Source organism: Athene noctua, chromosome 2, assembly GCF_965140245.1.
Source record: "Athene noctua chromosome 2, bAthNoc1.hap1.1, whole genome shotgun sequence".
NCBI classification, from domain to species: domain Eukaryota; kingdom Metazoa; phylum Chordata; class Aves; order Strigiformes; family Strigidae; genus Athene; species Athene noctua.
In genome coordinates, this window is record NC_134038.1 from 54,021,691 (window position 1) to 54,044,483 (window position 22,793).

General features: G+C 35.9%; 1 protein-coding gene across 1 annotated transcript in view; it reads left to right on the forward strand.

Annotated features, from left to right (window-relative positions):
• SMCHD1 (structural maintenance of chromosomes flexible hinge domain containing 1) overlaps positions 1 to 22,793 on the forward strand; it is an 88,625-nt gene that overhangs the window by 59,221 nt on the left and 6,611 nt on the right. The window contains exons 30-43 of the mRNA XM_074899128.1: positions 334 to 459; positions 3,833 to 3,912; positions 5,427 to 5,584; positions 8,881 to 8,996; positions 9,453 to 9,514; positions 12,437 to 12,524; positions 12,860 to 12,991; positions 14,127 to 14,276; positions 17,659 to 17,785; positions 17,956 to 18,075; positions 19,509 to 19,594; positions 20,656 to 20,778; positions 21,045 to 21,235; positions 21,990 to 22,099. Of these exons, the coding sequence (XP_074755229.1) occupies positions 334 to 459; positions 3,833 to 3,912; positions 5,427 to 5,584; positions 8,881 to 8,996; positions 9,453 to 9,514; positions 12,437 to 12,524; positions 12,860 to 12,991; positions 14,127 to 14,276; positions 17,659 to 17,785; positions 17,956 to 18,075; positions 19,509 to 19,594; positions 20,656 to 20,778; positions 21,045 to 21,235; positions 21,990 to 22,099 (1,669 nt within the window). The remainder of the gene's footprint in view (positions 1 to 333; positions 460 to 3,832; positions 3,913 to 5,426; positions 5,585 to 8,880; positions 8,997 to 9,452; positions 9,515 to 12,436; positions 12,525 to 12,859; positions 12,992 to 14,126; positions 14,277 to 17,658; positions 17,786 to 17,955; positions 18,076 to 19,508; positions 19,595 to 20,655; positions 20,779 to 21,044; positions 21,236 to 21,989; positions 22,100 to 22,793) is intronic.

Here is a 22,793-nt window from a genome sequence, read left to right on the forward strand (position 1 = left end):
ATCAGAATATAAAAGTTCTAGGCCATTTGCCCTTTCTGGCAAGGAAACTGTTTGATAAGCCTGTTCAGAAGCATGTCCCTCCTTTTAGTCACTTCAACACAAGTAACCCATGTGATTCAATCCAAGTGGTGTATTTGATAATTACAAGAGATTGTAAATAGGAAAACTCTAGAAATATCTTCCTGGAGTTTTACAATTCTGTCATGGTCTAGCTGTTATGGGAGACAAATAGTATGGAAAAGGTGGACACTATTGCTCTGGGGACTCCTGACCTACCATGGAAGTGTGATATACCTAGAACAGAATAGTATAATGCATTTGTATCTCTTCCAGCCTGTTGCAGTGATTAATGGTAGAGAACTGCAGAAGCCCCTTATTGTTCAGCTGTGTGATCAGTGGGGAAATCCATCTCCTGAACCTAATGTCAAAATCAGCCTTACAAAGAGTAACAACTTAAAGGTAAGCATAGGCCTTATGTGAACTTTGTGTAACACAAATTTTTGATGTCGTGTCTACATTATCTTCTAAATTTTAAGACGTTTTTGGAAGCATGAACAAAATATTGTAAGGGCACAAAAGAATAATTAATCTCATATAATAGTGGTGTTAATGAGTAATGTAAGCAGTTCCTAGGACAGATTGTTCAGCTCCCTTTCATTATAACAATCACAAATACAACAAAATTCCCATAATATATTGTCCCATGTGTAATCAGTATATATTCTGGATCTTCTACTGAACATTTTTCCAAATTCTGCATGCATACTACTCCACCCGATTCCCCACCTTTATCTGAGGTGTTTTACTGAATAATAAGAATAATAATGATGATGATCAGGATGACTATATGGTCCAAACAGGCAACCAGATCACTTTTACCTGGTGGTTCTTTGATGTATGTATGACTTATGGTCTGTTTGTAGGGTTAGTCAGCAGGTTTGCTCCCTATTTCATTATCCCCATGAAAAGCATTGGCAGTGAAAACCAAATTAAAACAACGAGGATGCAAATCTAACCCAAATTTAAGTGGTTACTGTCCTTTCCATGAGTGAAGTATGGTCTTCATATGTCCTTTCCATGAGTTCCACATGGTTTGCACATTGGTCTGTAGGAAGAAAGGAGTTTGACATAATACCCCATTCATTAAAATTTTTGTGAAACATTCCTAATTGTCATTTCAGTGACTGTTACACTGAATGTGTACATTATCAGTGCAGGATCTATTCATCCACCTCTGGACATAACATTTTTTTCATGCAGGGCTGGTTTTGTTATCTTTTTGTTCCTGCTTGCATGCATGCTCGGTTCTCAGAACGCACAGCAGCCAAGAACTTTATTTTTCTCGCCCCTCAAGAACTGCCACAGCCTGAACTTTCCCCCAGTTTAGCTATGCTACTGTTACTTATTTTTACTAGGGTTTTTTTTATATCTTGAACATTTCTCTTCTGAATCTCTTGCCATAGAAGCCTGCCTCACAGTTTGGAATTTTTTTTCTTTGCCCCAACTACTGCCTTTGTGATTGCAGCTGCAGTTTTTTGGGGCTTCCAATTAAGTTCTTGAGAGAGCATACAGCCTTGACAGTAACACTGTGGTTGTGCCACCTGATCAAAGAGATATGGTGGTATGCCGTGTCTTTTCAGATACTATGCCTTCTTCCAGAGAGGAGCAGCAGCATGTTTTAGAAACTCTGCATGCTCTTTATCCAAGTGCTATGTGTCCAGGAGAAAGCCAAGGTGGATCATTGTTACAATGTGTTTATTACAGTGTGCGCTGGTGGAGCTTAACACTGGTGTCATTTCTAAGAGTTAGTTTCACACATTAGCAGAGCAACCAACTGCATATTGGCTGAACATACACCAGATCAGTATTCATTAGTATTTTGGGGAACCTCTTTAGAGAACTGTCTTGCCTTGGCATTTCAAATAGGTTGTATGCACAGTCTCCCAAAGGAAATGATGATCTTCTTGGAACTGCAATTCTCAGATAAACTCTCTGTCTATATTTCACATCCCATCCTCTAAGTCTCCTAAGCCTGATATTCTGCAGTTGCAGCATGCCTTTCCTGTACTCCATTATCTTACAGGTCCAAAACTAAATGAGCATGGCTGAACGGCAACACTCTGAACTCTTACGTGCAGCTCCGTAGTGGAAATGCACTGGTTCCTGTAAAAACTAAATCTTTTCATTCTGTGATATACAGTAGTTGCAAATACAGACTTACTTTGTTGAATTGAATATACTCTTCCAAAGACTTTATGAAATGTGTGGCAATTTTCTTAGTATATCTTTACAATGCTGCCTTCCATTTGAACCATTAAGTACATGTTTTTCTGCCATTGCTTTCCTCTAGTGATGTGGTAGGATAAATTCATGCTCCCATAGCTGATTCGTTATGAATGAGCTTTCACAATTTTTTTTCCCTGAAGTAGTTTCATTCTTTTAACTTACTGACATTTGGGAAAAAAAGTAATTTTAAGTGGACAGTAGACACTTAGTCTTCTGAAATTTGTGCTGAAATAGCAAAGGGAAAGTATTTTAATACCAAACACTACAAACATTTGTACCCCATTGTTGTAATATATCATCAATGAAAAAGTTGATTTCCCTAGTTAGAGAGGAATTTATTACATAAGAACTCAGAATGTATCCATGACTTCCATTGCTCTCCTCCAAACTTTAAGGCAACTATTTGAAGTTCTTTTTGATACATTGACAAGATATTTCATAGGTAAGTCTAAGGCAGCATGCAGACAAATTTGCAGAAGAAATAGCTTCTGCATACTTGAAGAGTGCATTAGTACTTAAAGATTCACACCTGTTTCTATGAGAGGATAAGCATTCTCCATCTGCTACCCTGTAGTCCATAGTTTCAAAAAGTTGTGGTTGATAAAGAAAGTGAAGTGATAGCTTCTCTGCCATTTAATGTGGAAAGGCAAGTATGACTTAACAGTAGTGCCAGTCATAAGATTTCACTTTCAGTGCCAGGAAGTTAAAGTGCACAAAGACAGGGTGCATATAGAAAACAGGCCTTGAAGAACACTGGTGAGTTAAAGGGGAGTTATTTTCTAACAACAGGATTCAGTGAGATTTAAGTCAGTAGTAGAATTTCCATAGGCGTCAAGGGACTTAGTATCAGACCTAATTAATGTGCTCAGTAGATGAGAGATGTATAAGGCATTTATGTGGTTATCCTAAAACAACACTGACAAGAAGTTATTAACATTCGATTAAATGCCATTTCTTAGGCTACAGAGGTTAGTTGCTGTTTGTCATTAAGTTTTAATAAATAAGGTACTGTACTTCATCATTTGTCATGACACTTTTCTCTTGGTTGTCTAGCAGTCTTACATTTCTGCCAGTGGGCCTAGAATGGGGGAAGGAGAAGAGAGACACAGATATTATAGTTGGTTTTACTCCAGTGGTACCATTCTTTAATTTTTGCTACCCAGGAATCTCTGTTCAGACTGGAGAAAGACTGTAAAGGGGAATAAATAGTTTGCAGAATGTTTTAGAATCTGAAAACATACTCAGATTAACTTGTGCTATGGATGACATGATAGTCAGTAGCAGTTAAAGAAACAACAGTATTAATATGTTCAAAAAATATCCTAGTTCAGACAAAGTGATTGTCTTCAAAAACTGGCAGAGATAATTCTGAAACCTTAATATTGTATTCATAACCATGTATCTTTCCCTAATTTAGCATGCAAAAATACAAAGCTATTGCTCAAATGGAAACAAAGTATGCAGGCAAATGAGATATATATTTTATTCTAAGACTTGATACTACTTCTGTGTCACTGAAAGAATAAAAAAAATTTTTTTTTGACAGATTGTTCCTTCAAACCAGCTACATAAAACAGATGAAAATGGTAGGGCTAACCTGGGAATTATTAGTATTCATGCACCTAGGTAAGTAGTGAAAACTATATGGAAAAAAAAATTGAATTCTGAAATGTCGCTTGCTAGATGTATTTAAACTGCGCATTTCATAAAGTACCTACCAAGAATTAATCTAGAGCTAAGGTCAAACATTTATTATTTATATGCCTGTGGAAGACCAGATAGTAAGCTTTTAGAAATTAAGTGCTTAACTAAATAAAACTCAGTACCTGCTTCTTTTGGTCTTTTGGGAAGCTGCTGCTCTAATTTCTGAGTCCTGTTTTTTCTGGTCATGGTAAAACACAGGTTATAATGGTTCAGCTGTACATGGTGCACATGGTGTCATAAACCACTTAAAATATTTGAAATGTACAGCCTTTGGTGATCAGATCCAGACACTGTGCTTTCAAAGTAGGAACACATTTTAGGAATGTTGAAACCCCACTTCCTCTGGGTGCTAGCCATTGTTTTAAAGGACTAGGTAGTGTCCAAAAGAATTTAAAATATATTTATTTATTCTTATTTGCAATAGAATTAATGAAGTCTCATTTCCTGCAGATATGTGTCATGTGGCTCCTGCTTCATGTCAGTCACCCTGGCTCCTCTTACACTCCCATGTCCCATTTGATTTTTCAAATTCATTATTTCTATATCCTCCTCAGGTTCACAGTTCTGCTGCCCACTCCCTGTATCCCTGAGCTTTTCTTGCAAGACTAAGTTGGCTTTAGGTAGCTTAGAAGCTAGCCATAAGTGCTTGATCTTAAACTTCTGAAATATTTCATTGCAGTTAATATTTCTGCATTCATATCTGCAGGATTTGACCCATAATATTATTTTGTATTTGGAAGAAAATCTATTTTCAATTCTATTGATAGTGCTCAGCATATTTATAATGCCTGTATCTTGATAGAAGGATGATATTAGTTATCAATGTATTATTGGAGTCTAGAAACAGGTGTGCTGGACAGGTGCTTCACAGGTGTGAAACATCATACTATTTATAGCATAATCAAAACTGGCTGGGGAGAACAGCCTTTATGTGGTTAAATACCATATTCCCAGTTCTGTTTAGAAACTTGAATTTTAAGTTTTTAATACAGTAAAGAAAATTACTTATTCTACGGCAATGAAGTCATTATATACTTGCAATGCACTTTGCTAGATGTGAGTTGTACGCAGATTCACTCTTTGGAAACTCAAAGCAGAATACTCCTCAGACAGCATTTCAATGAGCTGTGTTTGCTTTCCACCTTACTGTCTTCTGCAACTTGAAGCTGTAGGTGCTAGTGTCTTATAGACAGGCAATGAAACATGATCAAACTAATAAAATACTAAAGCAAAATTAAATTTAATAGACTAATAAATTTATTATTTTCCTTGTCTAACTTTGCATTAACACTTCCCAGTGCTTTTCTTCCCTTTACTACTAATAACTTTTTTTTTATCATGCCTTCATGTACATGATTCAGACTTAAAGTCTGTTGAAAATTGTCTTTTCAGAAGAGATCTGTTTTAACAGTTTTTACAATTTCTATGTATTTCAGGGGAGAGCACGCTTTACAGCTTAAGGCCTCACACGGCAAGACCACATTAGATTGTCCTATAATCACATTCAATGTCCTGCCTGATCCTGAGAAACCTGTCTGCTTGAATGTTAAATATGACAAAACTGTTTCTTTTCCAGCAGGAGGTACCTTCCCTGGTAAGTATAAGGATTCTTTAGTGGAAACCAATCACTCAGGAGCTTTGTAAACCTATGAAAAACTATTTTGATGATTCTCCTGGTGTATTTTCTTACTTTTGTTTTGTCTGTTTTGTCTCAGTTCTTTGTAACAGCCGTATCAGAGATGCTTCTGTAATGTTTGGAGAGAAAAGATATGTACGTCATCTTTCAAAAGCATTTCACTTTTATTTATTTGTTCAAAATTATTGGCTTTATCTGTCTGTAAATGGTAAAACTACAGAATCTCTTCTCTGTCCTTAGTGAAATACTGTGTTTCAGTTTTTGATCTTTCCAAAAGATGATCTGAGCTAGTTCATACGTGTTTTCCCTCATCTCATTTTCTGTGGCATAGTAACAAAGGAGGTAGCTATAGGCCAACTGTGAACCATGAGGAACCAAAAACTGATCAGAAGTGTATGAGCGACAATACAAAATACTCTTCTCTCTTGCTGTATTCTCTCACAAAAGAATGATCTTTGCTAGAAAGCAAAGGCTGCCAAGTCATTAAAAAAAAAATTCCCATCTTATGTTTTATATCCCAGTAGTATTCACAATAAGGAAAACAGATAAAGACAAGTTATAACCATGAGGAAACATCTTTTACTAAAAGCAAAACAGAATTTTAAACCTCTGCTTTTTCCACAGGAAACTGTGGCATAAATAAGAGACCTACACTAATTCCATTAATTCAGGAAATAAGTCGTCTTTGATGATAACCATGGGAGATAGGGTTCTTGAATTTGCCAGTGAAGTATACAAATTTACTAGCCTATCTCCCAGAAAATTCTCCTGTTTAATTTGCAGTAACACAATTTGCACTATGAAACTATGATACAAAGATATTCTTCAGAAAGCTGAAATCCTGTCTCAAAAAGTTAAATAGAAAGCAAGTAGATTCTGTCACTTTAAATATAATACCTTATTAAGATAGGCAAAAAAAGACTTCAGCAACAATTTAGTGAAATTAAAAACCAAAACCCATTCGAAACTTGGGAAATCTGCTGTGTTTTGTCAGTGGTACCTGTGAAGGGAGAGTAAGGTAGTTTCCAAACTTATTTTTTTCCATTTCATCCCACCTTGGTATTAGGGAAAAAAAATCACATTTGAATCTTCAGTAGATGACTTTTAGACCTATTTGATAAAGTAAGTGCTAACAAATTTCCTATACTGGATGGTATTCACTTAAGAATTATAAATTAATTTAGGCATGAAATCTCAAAGTTACTAATTCTGATATGCTAATCCTATTAATTTGGCTTTTGTTTGAAAGGAATAAATTAAGGTGGCAAATCTGATGCAGTTTTCAAAAAGTTTCAGGAGAGGTCAGGGAACCATCTGATCAGTAGATTTGTTTTCAGTATTGGGCAGTTGTTGGAAGGAATATAAAGAATGTAATTAAGTCAGTACATGGATAAATGTAGAAATGGGAGCAAGTTGGAGACTGACTTTTGTACAGGAAAGCGATGCCTTGCTAATGTTTGAAGGAATTGACAACTGTGTGAATGTGAGTGATCCTGCTGATACAGAGTACTTGGTTTCTTAGCTTTTGCCAAGTTCCTTAAACAAAGGCTCTTAAAATAAGCTTGTTACAGGACACTGTCCTTCCTATATTTCAGTCTTTCCCTTGCCTTTAGATGGACTTAAAACCAAAAAAATTTTCTATCGAAGGAGTGTTTTCAGTTCTGTTGCTGTTTCACAGTGTGATTTCAGCACAAGCATCTGAATTTTTCCTACCTATTGTCTATACTCCTTTGTAAATACTTTTGGATTCCCAGATGATAGACATCTCTCAAAAGTGACCAAAATAATCAGAAAATGTGCTTCATACAAATCCATTTGTAGTATCCCAAGCCCATTTGAAATAAACAAAACATCTATTAAAAATTTATGACAAAAAGGATTTATTTGTAGTACTAGGAGCTGAGAAGCAGAATATCTCACAGAAATACGAGGTCTGTGCTGTGAGGGCTTGTGTTCTGACCAAGGAAGGTGCCTATTCAAAGATAATAATTATAGTAGCATAACTTGACAAGACAACATTTTTATGGAAAGAGGGTTTTGTTCTTTCAAATACTCGATACAGTGTTATGAATTTGACTAAATTCACAAGGTATTTTGGTTTTGCCTAGAGGAAGCATACTATAAAATGATAGAATCACAGAGTGGTTTGGGTTGGAAGGGACCTGTAATGATGATCTAGCTCCAACCTCTGTGCCAAATAGTCCTTTTTCAAATGTAGAGCATAGTATAAATCAAGAAGGTTTTGACAGAGGAAGAGAATTAAACAGCTTCTTGAGGAGATAACATAGTATATATGACATTAAATGTTGATAATAATTAGATATTGAATTCCTAATTAACATGCTAATTATTGGATTTACTGGTGAACTCGGGTACATGGGAGGGCAGGCACTGTAATCTTGGAGGAAATTGTGCCTTGCTTTTTCATACACATCAAAGCACAGTCCTTAAAGTGCAAAATTCTGTTCTACATGAACAGTGTAGCTTCAATTACATGCATGAAATCCACCTGTAACCATAGTGTCAAGGTGCTTGGTTCACATCTTCAAGTAGAAGGGTAACTTTATTCTAGTTTGGATTCCACTTCCTTCAGACCACTAAACTTTCTATGGAATAGATAGGAAAAGCTGGATTTTTCAGGTCAATATATGAAATGACAACTATTATGACTGCAGAACCAGTCAACAGCAAATGGAAGAGTGAAACATGTCCCTATATAGTATGTGGTATTAGTCTGTAAGAAGCAGCCAAACTCAGCTTCAGATTCATAGCCTGTGTCATCCTTTTTATTACATGTATTCCCTGATAGATAAGGGAAAAAGAAGTGGTGTTTGTACAGGCTCGTTACAACTACTGTAGCTTTCTATCCAGTAGTTCACTGGCTAAAGCACTTGTGAAGAAGGAGGGGAGATCTGGATTTCTTGTCCTTGAAGGAAGAAATCAGCTACTTAACTAGCTAATGATTGCTCTTTCCTGGGAGCAAAAAGAAACGTGGCTTTCTGTTTTGATAAAGATGATAATCTGGAAAAGGCAGACTTGAAATTTGAGAGGGTTTTTTAAAGCAGTCATTGGATAAAGTAGATGGGATTTTTTTTCTAAGGATTATTACCTGGTCTAATTTACAGCACTAGGAAGAGAACATTTTCCATGTCTGGTTAGTTTTGTGTTTTTCCTCTAGATATGAGGGAGGCACAGAAGTTCCTGAAGTTTGTTCTTAATTCTGAATAAAAAAACTGTTGTCTTTCATTCTACAGATTTTATGGTCAGTGTTCTTTCTGAAGATGACAACATTATTAAAAATATTAATCCAGCACGGATTTCTATGAAAATGTGGGAAGCACAGAGCAGCGGAACTAGGACACCAATCGATGTAAGTCATCAAAATGTGTTTTTAAAACGTGAATCAAAATGTCAGCATAGGACAAACATACTTGTAGTAGAAACTTTTCTACATTTAACTTAAATCAATATCCTCTTCTAGATTTTAAATAGCATGTATTACATATCAGTCATATTTGTTTATCAATATCTGTCCTGTTACAAATTGTCAGACTGTTCAAATGTCAAGACTATAATAAGGACAAAAATGCTACTGCTCTGCAGAAGGTAACTAATGCTGGAAGACTGTTAAAAGTTACCACCCTGAATTTTGCAAATAAAAGACTCAAAAAATTAAGAATATGAAACTACCATCTAAATTATAGTTGATCTCATTGAATTACTGTATACTATCAGTACTGCAAATCATTAAGACTTGAGAGCATCTTACAAGTAAGGTACTTAACTTTCCGTATATTGCATTAAATTTTTTGCCTTTTTTTTTCAGGTTACAACATTTAGCTGTAGTAAAGTGAAGGATGACAAGGAAGATGGCTTCTTCTATTTCAGGTATAGCAGCATTTATTTTATAATTACTGATGCAACTTATTGTACAAAATACATAATTTGAAATAGAAATGAGTTTTAGGTTTTGATAATAACAATCTGTTATAGAATTAGTATGATACAGTGCTATGAAATGATATAATATATTAGCAAAAAGCAATGGACATGAGGATTGAATTCATCCCTAGATAATTTGACATTTGTTTAATCTGAGAGTAGAGAAGAAAAGAGCCTTAAGATAATATATTATAATACATGATGAGAAATGCTAGCAGTGAAGGAACTATGTCATCTGCTTGTCACTTGTCTAGTATTATTCCTTAATTCTCTTCAGTGTTACACTCAGCTGCTGTAGAATTGCAAGCTGGACAAAGTGGACTTAACTACCCTGTCAGTTTAGTGGTCTTTCCCTTGGATTACTTATTCAGAGATGGTGTCTTACATGCCAGGCAGCAGAACTAGAGCTCAGTGTAAGCTGCTGCCTGACTGCCACATATTTTCTACATCTATTCCTGGCAGTCACACTGTGGGATCAGTTAAATAGTTGTGGTACTGGCTATTGATTCAAACTGTTGCCTTCTCGGAACAGTCTTTCCTTCTGCTTTTAGAAAGCAGACTTTAGGATCACCTTAATGCAGCAGATACCACTGTTACCCAGCTAATCGTGGTTCCTGCATCAGAGAAACAGAGGGTGCTGCAGCTCAGCTGTGTCAGGATTCCAGGAGCATCTGAATGGCAGCACCTCAGGAGGTGATAGAGAGTTTCTGAACTTGCCTCTCAGCTGTGGCTCTTCTCCCTTTCGAGGCATGTAATAGAATTCAGGAAACTAGGCATCCAGTTTGTAATCCTTGGGAATCTGTGTGCTTTCTGTGTGTTACTTTTTTTGCCTGGGGAGCTGAGGCTCAAATCCAGGGTTCTGACCCAGCCTGATATGCAATGCAAATGCACCTTCATCTGTAATTCCTGTAGTCATATCCAGCTAAGAAACTATGAATCTGGAAAGGCAGTTGATAGGACCCTGGTTTACTCAGTCTTTGTAGGTTCTCAGATGGTGTACAGCAATGTAATGTTTGTATATGAAGGCTTTTTCATTTAAGAGATTACAACTAATTCAGAAAGCTATTTAAGCTTGGCTTTTCGTATCATTACCAAGCTCTGTCTTTACCTTGAAGGCACTCACAGTTCCAAAGCCTTCTAAGGCTGAGTTAGGCAACTATAGCAAAAAAAAGACTCCCAAATAAGGGTGAAGTTTTGCTTTTAACAGAGCAGAGCTTTCTGCATGCCCAGTCCAAGGTTATGGAATGAAATTAATCAGAAACCAAGGATCGCTGCAGACTTGCACAAAGTATGAGGTGCATTTCTTTGACCTTGGGCATTTTTACAAATTCTTAGTTACAGGTATAGTTAAGAACACCCTAAAACGTTATCAAAACAGGGCACTCTGCATCATATATTTGTACCTCCAGAAAAAGAAAACTAGGATAAATGTGCCAATATGTAGTCATGCTAATAAATCTTCTCCTGTGAAAAGCACTATATGGTCAGTGTGATATAAGCTAACCTATATAGAGTTGCCTATGGAAATTATGAAAATCTTGACATTGGTACCTGTAGTTTACTAGTTGTCCACAAATATCCAGAATTAAAACTGCCAGCCCTTTTGAAAAATTTGAAAGAATAGACAGCAGAGACTAGCCATTAGTAGCCCTTGTAGGAAAGTATAGATACTCATTGCTGCCTGTGGCACCACTGTCTACTGCCCAGTTTCTCTCAAGTTTTCTGGTCCTTGGCACAGTCACAGATTATTTTCATCTATTTAACACTGGTCAGTAACATGGATGCTATTGCACAGTCTTACGACTTTCATAAGAATTGTGCAGTTTTGTTCTTTTCTAAAGCATATGTCTGATTAGATGGTGTTCAGCCACAAGATCCTTAGCAGATTATTTACAACTCAGTTTTTTAATGTATCCTGACAAGGCAGATGCTACTTTCAATCTTAACCTAGATAAAATGAAGAAAATATAGTAGAATGGTTCCTTCTCTGTGTGGAATACAAAAAGGAAAAGTCATGGCCCGTTTTAGAAATAGGTAAAACTTTGGGATTTTGTTTTTTACAAGTTAAGCATTCCAGGGAATCCTGCATCTTACTCCTTCCCAAGCAAAGTAAGAGGAAACAAATTGCTTGATGTTATTGAAAAAAAGAGATTAAATGCTGTATGTTGAAAACAAAAATCTATTTAACCAATTTAAGAGTGCCACAAGTTATCCTCTCAGAGAAATGTCTGAATCTTGGTTAGAGACTGTTTACATCTCCTTAGAAGTTTCTAAGCATTCATAAGTCACTACTATTCCTTTTTAAACACTGCAGCAGTCTTCTGGATGCTGTGTAGCCTTCCTTGACTAGGTGAAGTCTGTTTATAGCAGCAGAAGCCCAGGTGTCTTGTCTTCCCTTCATATTTTGATGTTAGGGGTTCTTTGCCAGTAGTCCGCACTCTGGAACGCTGTAAGGTTGAACGAAAACTCTTTTCTCTCTCACTGTAGTCATCCTTGGCCACTGGTTCAAGTTACCCAACTTCGTACACCTTCTGAGTAAGAGAACAAATTAGCTACGCATATTTCCACCCTGCATAGCCTCACAGCATCTTTGTAATCATTATGACTCGCTAGCCCCTTCTTCTAAAAGCTGTAAACTCTCCTTTTCTCCCTGAGTTGCAGCCAAAGCTCCCTGTTTAGCCAGGGTGGTCTTCTCTGTTGCCAGCTTCTCTTACAACACCTGGAGGAGTACTAAAATATGTCATGCTTTAACAGGACTTTCTGACTAGTTTGGAAGACTGCTCAGAATTTGAACTGCTTGCATACTTACACACTTGTCACTTCAATATTGACTTGCTTTTGCTTGGTTTTTGTTTTTGATTTATTTAGGGATAAAGTGGTTCCAGAGAGAGTGGGCACTTACAGTATCCAGTTTACCTTTGCAATGGATAAGACAAATATGCTCAGCAGTGACCAGGTTTGAATCTGTAATTAATTACATGTAGCCAAGAACATATAATAGAGAATCCTCTGGGAGAGGGTTTTTTTTTTTTATATAGTTACTGATTTCAAACTATTGATTATCAAAACATGCTTTTATTAGCTTTTATAATTAACAAATTTTGTGGAATAAGCAAGCTGCGTAATTTGCAACCTAGTAGAACTGATCATGTTAATCTATTTCAAGATTGTCAGTAAATATCAGATGCATTTGTTTCAGTATTTTCTGAGCAACCCATGTGTGCCGGTAAATTGCAGTGAATTATATCAGTTTATTTTCTTTTATTTTGTTCTTCCTCTTTTTTTTCCTAGATTATAGCTGAAGTTGTACCTAATGACCCTGTACGCTTGTTACCTGATTCTTTACCAGCTACTCCAGCAGTTTCCAATGTTCGAACTCTTACTAGCCGTACACTGGTCAAGGATTTACACCTCCATGTAATGGTAACTATACTTTAATACAAAATCAGAATTAGGGAAATACGTAAAACTGCTAAAAAAATGTTGAATTTTGCTATAAGGTATTGCTGCTATCTCTTTGCAGATTAGCTTAACAAAGATGATGTTAATCAATGATTTCCAGTGTATGAGAGGTGCATCTTGGTTTATTTATATACACATAACCAAAACTAAAATATTAAATCCTTGCTGTCAGGCATCTCAATTGAAATCCATTTCTTGTTGCCACAGGAAAAAAGTGTTTCAAGAATAGATTTTAGTGGGAAGACACTTAGATATGCAGCAGATGTTTCTTTCCATGGCTTTTCTTCCAGGAGACCGTTTTTCTTAGAAATCTTGTATTATGAAGAATAAGGTCTCCTGAACTTTGAACATTCACAGGGTTACAGGGGGATCACCTAGGAGCTACCACCATGGGCAAAACAGACCTGACTTGTGGAAAATTAATTAAGCTTATCACCAATTAAAATAGATTTGAGTAGTGAGAAACAAAGACAAAAAAAAGTAAAGCAACACCTCTGCCCCACCCTTTCCCAGGCTCAGCTGTACTCCAGACTCCTCTACCCTTCCCCAGTTGGCACAGGGGGAATGGGGGTCACAGTCAGTCCATAACAGTTCCTCTCTGCTGCTCCTTCCTTCTCACAGTTTCCCTACTCTAATGTGCCCTTTCCACAGGCTGCAGTCCTTCCGGAAATATCCACCTGCTATAGTGTGAGGCCCTCCATGGGCTGCAGGGACACAGCCTGTCCCACTGTGGTCTCCCCACAGCTGCAGGGGAATCTGCTCTAGCACCTGGAGCACCTCCTCACCCTCCTTCTTCACCGATCTTAGTGCTCCCTCTGCTGTTTCTCTTTTTTTTTCCCCCCTTCTCCTCTGCCTGTGCATTTTTGCCCTTTCTTAAATACAGTTTCCCAGATGAACCACCATTTTGGCTGAGGAGCTCAGCTGTGCCCTGTAGCAGGTCTGGCAGGGGGCAGCCTTGGCCTCCCCTCACAGAGGCCACACTGCAGGCCCTGCTGCCAGAACCTTGCTACGTAAACCAAATGCAGTATATAAATGGATTACTTATTTCGGTTCATGTTCCAAACTAACTTTTTTTTTTTGTCATTTTTACTTACAGGATCAATACAACAACCACACTGGAATTGATCTAGTTGGCAGAATAATAGCAAAAATTAAGAGCCCCAGTGAAGATGATATAGAGATCCCGCAGTTTCAGGGGAAAGTCAGTACAGTTGAGTTTCCATTTGACAGAGGATCAGCTGTAATTGTAAGTGTCGCTGAAATACATAGTTAATTCCATGAGCAATGGTTCTAATGAGGCAAATTTTCCTACAGTTTCAAAGCTGATCTTACACCTCATTGTGTTTTGTGGAGGATTAGCATGTATTGTAGCCTTCCCTTACAGATAAGTAGATACATTATTTCTTCTCTGTTTGGTTGCTAGTTTTCAGAAAGCAAGGAAAGACATTCTTTAAGCTATTTATCTTTGCCAATCGAGGGAAGGTTACAATTACATTCAGTCAGAGACTGGGATATACAGCTGGGATCCAGGATAAGTCTTTTTCTCATTGGAATTTCACATGTAAATAACACTTAACCAATTTGTAGTTAAACCATTAATATTAGCAGTGTTGTACATTTTTATTTATATAATTCTATCTGGCTGTAATATCTTAAGATAATTTAGTCTGATCTCTTCATATATATATGTAATCAAATTTTACCAGGTTCTCTTTACATTTTTCAAGCTAACTGGGTTTATATGTACTTTGCAGAAAGGCACCCTATCCTTATTTGCAGAAGTAAAGATGAAACTACCACTTCTCTCTACATTTTATTTCACTCATTAGTGCCCTTGACTGTTAAAAATGCTTGACTTATGTCAGTTTGAATCTCTGGCTGTAGCATCATGCATACCTCTGAAAGTACTGCATATTGTCACATCATCACAGTCACTTTTTTCTTCAACAAATACAGATTGAACTTTTAAAACCTATGAGTTCAATTTGTAACAGTTGTTACATACAAAAGACACAAGTTAAAAAGTGTACATGCACAAAACCAAAAACTGTTGAAAGCACCAAAAACCCAGCTGAGTGTAGAGCTGCACATTTGTTCTGTGTGGAACAGTCGCAATATCTATCTTAAAAGCCTACAGAGAACTTCACTCAATAGGACTATTCACATGGTGAAACAGATAATATATATTTGGGTGTTTTAAATTTGTTGAAGTATAAGAATTGCAGAGCAAAAGTATACCCCTGCTTTATTTGACTCCTCTGGTTGTCAGGTTTTACTAGCCTGAAGTCTGTGGAAGCCTTCATTTAGAAGGTGTACTAAAGGAGGATCCAACTTTTTAAAGAAATTTTCTCAACAACCTTTTTAACATGTGTATTGGAAGCAGCTTCCCAGCAGAGCAGCATCAGTGTGTGCCAGGTGAAGGCAGACACTGCCATAGCAACAAATGCAAAATCTGCCAATACAACAAAACCCTGGTAGAATCACTAAAATCTACATATCCTACATCTAAGCTTCTTCAGAATATATTTTATTCAGTACATAACTGCTTTTATGGGACTAAATAGATGAAACCTAATGACACAGCATAAATGTCTCCTGTCAAGGATAGAAACTTTCAGTTAACATGGGCAAACATTTATAGCTGAACACTTTGTCAAACTGGTCTACTCTGTTCCGTCATGAAAAGTGACAAAATATGTATGAAAAACAAAAATATGTGGGTTGAATAGAGATATCAGCTAAAATTAATATACTTAAAAATTGAATTTATGGTGCATTCCGAGTTTCTCTTGTTCCCCAACCATGTTTCGGGAGTAATAAATTAATTGGTTTGTGAACACATTTTTCTTGGGCAGGTGGGGTGGGAAAAAGTGCAAAAGTATAGGTAAGGGGTCAGCTGTAACCACTGGTCTAACACAGTAGCACTTTTCTCTGCAAATCTTGCATTTACACCTGTGGTAGAAATTTGAACAGATGTTTAAAACTTCATACTGTTGAGGGGAATAATAACCCCGTAGATTGGACTCTCACAGTTCAGATAAAGTTACTGGATTATTTCTCAGACTACTCACTAATGCAGAAGTAACTTTTTTTATCTCCATGTACTAATAACCTGCTGTTGAGCCATTGTGATGTAAATACTCCTGTCTTGCTTCAGTGGCTAAGCTAACAACCTATGTAATGGGTGTGAAGGGAATGTTTTGGGGGTGGTTTTTTTTGTTTGGCTTGTTGTGGATTTTTTTTTTTTTTTCTAAGCAGATTCTTTTTCTTTCTATTTATATATTCCCGATTTGTTGGGGGGCAGGTGGGTTGTGTTCTGCTTTCTCATTACTGTGATCTGATAAGATCCTACTGCTTTTGACAGTAACTCGTGTTCCCTAGTCTTCTATCAGGAGTAATTCTATTTCAGTGAATCCCATACCTCTCTGCCTCTTCAGGCAGTTTTCAGTTTATACTGAGTTCTGTGACTTCAAACTACTCACAATGCCAACATGGAAAAAATTTTTTGGTTGTGATGTAATGTACTTTTCATATGACTAGTAATGGGGAGGGGACACACTAGTGATTTTTCAAGTATCTTTAAATTGTTCCTTCTTGTTCATAAATATAATTATGTGCAATTAGCATCAATGTAATGAAGCTGATAATCTGACATGTTTATCCTTACACTGAGATTCAGGAATAGTAAACTTGTTTAATGAAGGAAAATGTTTAGATTTTTATTAGTATAAATTTTCTAAGGAAAGTATATTTCCACTACAGACTTCTCCTGATTAAATATGTAGCTGCAATATTTTTGAAAGCCATGAAGACTATCTTTGAAGGTTATATATCTATCTCTTCTTTTAGGCTGCAACCACCTCTCTTGATTTGGCCAGTTGAGTAGCAATTTCTACATGTTAAAGGTGGAAACAGTATGAGTTTTATTATAAGCATTTTTCATTTTATGCATGATACCTTTCCCAAAGTAACAGCACATTTGGATATTACCTATACTAATTTTATTTCTGTTTACCATTTCTTATGGGTTTATATTTCCTGTGTTTGTAAAGAAAGGTGAAGAATTTAGTTTGTCTTTTCAATAAGGAATTGATACGAAATAGGATGTTCATGTTTTTGTTTGGATATATATTGTTCATTCATTTGGGACCTGCTGTCTACTTCCATGGTAACAGCAGTAACTTTAACTCAGCACTGGGAATAGTTTATTTTTCCTTCTCTGTGTTTATGCTTTGGGTCTTTCTTTTTAATGTTACGTTTGCATTTGTTCACATGCTGAATGAAGTACATCCAAGGAAATCTTGCCTGTGGGACAGTGCAGAGTGTATTTTTTTTTTTTTCTGAGCATATGTCTCTTAAATATATAGCCAGAAATAGTAAAACTTTAAACAGGTAAAATGGCAATCTTAATTCTTAAATAATAAAATAGTTACTGCTAAATCTTTGTCTTTTACTTCTCTTTATTAGGTGTAAAAGGCATTTCCAAGCTGATACTTAAAACTGTAGAGATATTGTATAGACATCATGTTAGGTAACTTAAAAAATTTAGTATTTGAAGAATGTTTATTTTGTGTATTATCTCAAGAGTGAATATAAACTTATATATGTTTGTTTGTTTGTTTTATTAGAATCTAGTGCTGGCTGAAAACAGTCCTGGAAGAGATAGCACTGAATATATTCTTGTATTTGAGCCAGATCTGCCAGCGTTGAAAAAACCTTTGGAACCATATTGTTTGTCATTTATGTTTTACAATGGTATGTCTCAATTACTCTAAAATGCTTGCTTTTCCTTAGAACCAACTATTCTTAGATCCATAATACCTCTTCAGAACTGTGTAATAGCTTAATAGATTTTTACTGGTGTTTAAACCAGCTAAGTATGTTACTGTATTTTCTTCTAAACATGTATATATTTATTTCTGTAGATTTCAAGAAGCAGCAACAGATGGCAACACTTACAAGGGAGAGAGACCAATTATCTCAGTCCATAGGTGTTTACAGAAACTGGTTTGATACTACAAATCAGCTTGTAACTGAAATGAAATGTAAGTTCAATCAAATATATAAAAAAAATTCCTGGGAATTAAACTTTTTTTTTTCCTTTAATAACTTTGAGAATATAGAGAGGGGGAGAAAATTCAATACTGAAATAATGAGATACAGTAATTAGAAGGGAGCAGAAGGGAGTAAATCTTTGCATTAGCAAGGAAGCATCTAGTTATTTGGGTGGATCTACCTGTAAAGGGTCTTGATTTGAGGTAGAACATCTTATGTCAGAACTGTCAAAAAGAGGACTAAAACACTGAGGTTGGTGGTCTGGGTTTTTTGGTTTGTTTGGTTTTTTTTTTTCTATGACTGCCTTGCACTTCCATCTTTGCAATGAATATGTGAAGGCTCATCCATCTGGAAATTCAACAGTTGCCTAAAAACGATTTTAGGGAATGAACTACAGATAATCCTCCCCCCAAAAGTTAGTCTTATATATTCAAAACATTACTTTTTCCTCCCACATCTGACCCTATGTACATTATTCACATTATTCAAAAGTATTGTGTTAGCTATTCATTGTTTATCTCTGTTCTTCAATTAATGTAATGCTTTATAAAGTGTGTTAAATGGCAGAGCAGTGTGAGGGCAGTGGTTATGGGAATGGGAGAGATGAAGGAAATGTTTTCTTTGCATTATTGTTTCCTTTAAATTATCCTGTCTGTTGATCAGGAGGTTTGTTTTAATAGATACATTTTGAACCTTTTTTTTTTTTAAGTAATCACTAAATGTGAATGAAGTATGCTGGAATTAGAAGATACTGCTATTTCCTGTAATTTTAGTACAGGGCTATGTTTTTATTACTTGCTTACTGCATATTTCTGTTATGGATGCAAATTCCCGAATTCCAGTGTGAAAGGCAAAAAGGTTTGTTTTTCTATTTGCAGGTATTTTGCACATTTCTAGAGAGTAAGTCAGAGCACAACATTATGCTTGAATAACATTTCCAAATATAATAGAGAGTTGAATAGAGAGACTGGAAAGCAACTCACTTGTTTAGTCATTTGTTTTCAAAATTGCTTCAGCTCAGATATGAGAGTTGAGGAAACAGTGTCTGGAAAGTGGTGTCCCATATAAAAGACAAAAGAAGGCACTGCCAGCTACGACTCTTCCCTCTTGCCATTTTGCCTGTTGGAGAAACATTTGGAAGGATAATTGAGGATGAAAAGAAAAAAGGGCTTACATTCACAAACTGATCTAAGGACTGCCCTATGGCTTCCTGAAGCTGAAGGAGATAGCAGCTGCTGAAACTGCTTAGAAGCTGGACAAATCACAAGATCTTTGTGGACAAATCCGGATACTCTGTGCTGAAATTAAGAAGGAGATAGGATCAGCTGTGGGTGGCATAATTCTGAAAGTTTTAAGAAATTCTGTGAGAAGTGCTCCCTTGCTTTTTAATATTTCCTTACTCTGTTAATTTTATTGGTTTCAGGTCAGGTTAAAGAAGCAGAAACAAGAGAAACTCACCTGAAGAATGAACTGAAAAAACACCTAATTGAATTACCACAGACAAACACAGTATGGTTTATTTCTTAACTAAACTTCATAACATCTTAAAAATAAATCTAATCTTAATATGAAATCGATATCATTATATAACATTGTTGAATCACACTGACATATACACAAGCACCTGTTACCAAAACCCTGAAAATTTATAACATGAGGAAATTTTGTGGATCAATACCAAACAAATTTTTTTTTTTTTTTTTTTTTACTGTTGTGCTAATGTGACTATCTCTTAAAGAAACTGCTAGAGAAATAAGAAAACTTTTATATCCTGATCTTGGTTTTGCCTTTCTGCTAAGGTTACCAGCTGTGTTACTGGTACTGCTAGTTTTCATAATGGGTTTTTTCAGGCTGGTCAGTATCCCCTGGATGTATTCCGGAAACTGTAGACCAAAGGAGAACACTTCTTTTCACAGAATTAGAGTTTCATATGTTACTGCCAAAGTTGATGTAAGTTTGAAGGATTCAAGGCAATGTACCCCATTGCTAATTTCCCATGAAGATACAATTATAAAGAAACTTTTTAAAGAAAGTTTTCAAACTATTTACTGGTGTTTAAACCAGCTTCATGGTTTAAAAACTACTTCTTGGGGGAAAAAATTTAAACAATTAGTTACGTTCAGATCAAATAAAAACAAGTGTTACAGTCATCACAGGAATTAAATTTTACACATTATGCAATCATGATACCCAAGATCCCCCTGCTGGCTAAATTTTTTGGCCCTGGACATAGTTCCCTTCTTTTTTGATTTCTTTTTGTATATTTGTGGTTGTCTCTTACTGCTGTTTTAAACTTTCTTCAGTTTTAGCTCTAATTAAGCTCTGGTAGCTCTTTGTGAAAAGCTCCCTGAAGACTTAAAAAAAAGCTAATAAAGTTTATGGTCACAATTGCAGTGTGACTCTTTTTGCTCTCCTCTGAGATTATATGCAGTGGTCCCCTAGATATCAAAGAGTCTGTTTCAGATTATTGAATGTTTTTTATTAGGAACTTGATTGACAACAGGTAAAGTAACTACTTCTGCAGCTCAGCCAAACGGTATATGCTTCTAACTTTAAATTTAAATTCTCAGCTTCAGTATGTGGATTCTCTTATAAAACAAAAGATGTTGGATCAAGAAGGAGTAATGAAACAGCCCAGGCGAACTTGTACTCTCCCAAACTATCCAAAAGGCAACCAGGATATTTTAGGCAAGGTGAGTTTTCTCTCAAAGAGCCTTCAAATGAATTTTGTTAGTTCCAGGGAGTGGTAGTGGTGGAAAATTAGCCAACCAAATATGCAAGTAATTTCTGAGAGGTATTATAAAGAAGATGGCATTCTCAACCCATCAGATGACCAACTCTTAGTGCCAACAACAGGGTAATTAAATGTGTGATTGAAGATGCAGGATGATTGTGATGAGTATGAAAAGAGGAGATGGTCTTGGCTTCTGTTTTGACTGTTCTAACTTCTGTGGTACAGATTGCACATTTAGCTCAAATTGAGGACAATGAAGCAGCAAAAGTCATCTCTTGGCATTTGGCAAGTGACATGGACTGTGTAGTCACGCTGACTACTGAAGCCGCTCGTTCTATTTTTGATGAAACTCAAGGCCGACAACAAGTGTTACCCCTTGATTCTATTTACAAGAAGACACTGCCTGATTGGAACAGGTAGAGAAAAAACAATGAAACTTCTGCACTTGTATTACATAATACTACAACTTTTTTTTTGTCTAATTTGACTTTAAAACTTCTATTAAAGATTTGAAATATCAAATTTCTGGCTATATAATTATAGCAACAGTAATGTCACTTAATGTTAGCTGAAACTACCTTTATATCTTTAAGTGCTGTGCATTGTTCTTTATAGGGTGTTTCTATTAAAAAGGAAGTCAATCTACCATTTTTTTCTTCTGTATATTTTCTAGTGCTTCAAATTCTGACTTTTTTAAAAATCCAATTTTAGAGTACATTCCCTAAAATCATCTATAGTAATAGAAATTCATTCTGCTGTTTTGGTTCCCTGGAAGATAAAGGGAAATATCATTCCATGCCTGAAAATAATTTGCTTATGAAGATAACTGCTAAAGTCATAAAGAATGCCTTTTATAAAAGATCTGATGTGCAGATATATTTATAAGGTCCAAAATCTCAGTTTTAATAAAATAGTATATTAAAACTTGACGATAAAATAAGTCATATGAATTTGTTGGATATATGTCTCATTACAAATTAGTGTTTTACCAAACCATCTTTAATAATGGCATTTCAGATAATGTTGGGCTCACCTAATGTGGTGGAAGTGTTAAGATGCATTCAATTCAGTTTGAGATTTCTGACTGGATTGTCAGCAGCAGTAATGAACTAAGTACAAATGTCTTTTTTTCTCTTCTTTTCTCCCTCACTCTCTGCTTTCTTTAACTAGGCCATTACCTCACTTAAGAAATGGAAAAATCTTCTTCAGACCTATTGGAAATCCTGTGTTTGCCAGAGATCTGTTAACATTTCCAGATAATGTAGAGCATTGTCAAACAGGTAAATGATATTAAAGAAATCGTTTGTAACATTTCTTTTTAATAAATTAAATACAGAAACATCACAAATCATTATCCATTCAGTAGTCTAATGAGACATTTGCAAATGCCAGTGTACTTTCCTTGTGAGATCTGCTGGTAAAAAGAGGATGACACTAGCGTTAAGTATTTGCAAACAACAGTTGTGAAAATTTCAGCAGTAACCACTGTCTTCTGCTTAGTCTTTTTTTTTTTTTTTTCTCTACTATATATACTTGAAGTTTTTAGTTTTTTTAATTACTGCAGCATTATCTTATTCCCAAGCTCCTGTGAGCAGAAACTGACAATCACGATACTATTTTCACATTGCAGAATTTACTGCTTTTTGTCAGGCTGTTTTTCCAGTCCTGTTCCTCTCAAAAATGTGTAATGCATAGGATTATGTACGCTCAGACCAAACTGTAAATGACTCTATATATTACGCTTAAATAGGTACAATAAGAAGAAGCTTTCAATTTTTATGTAGATTTCAGTTTAGGGAACCATCATCCTCTTGCTCTTTCTAACAGTGCAATGGTACCTACCTTTTCCTACACTTTTTTCTTCAGTAGACCTACTCCTTTAAATGGAGAGTTGGAATCTGCAATTAGTTCAATAAGTTTTTCAATTTACTTCACAACTTCCTAGTATCGCAATATTCCTCTCTAGTGTTAACA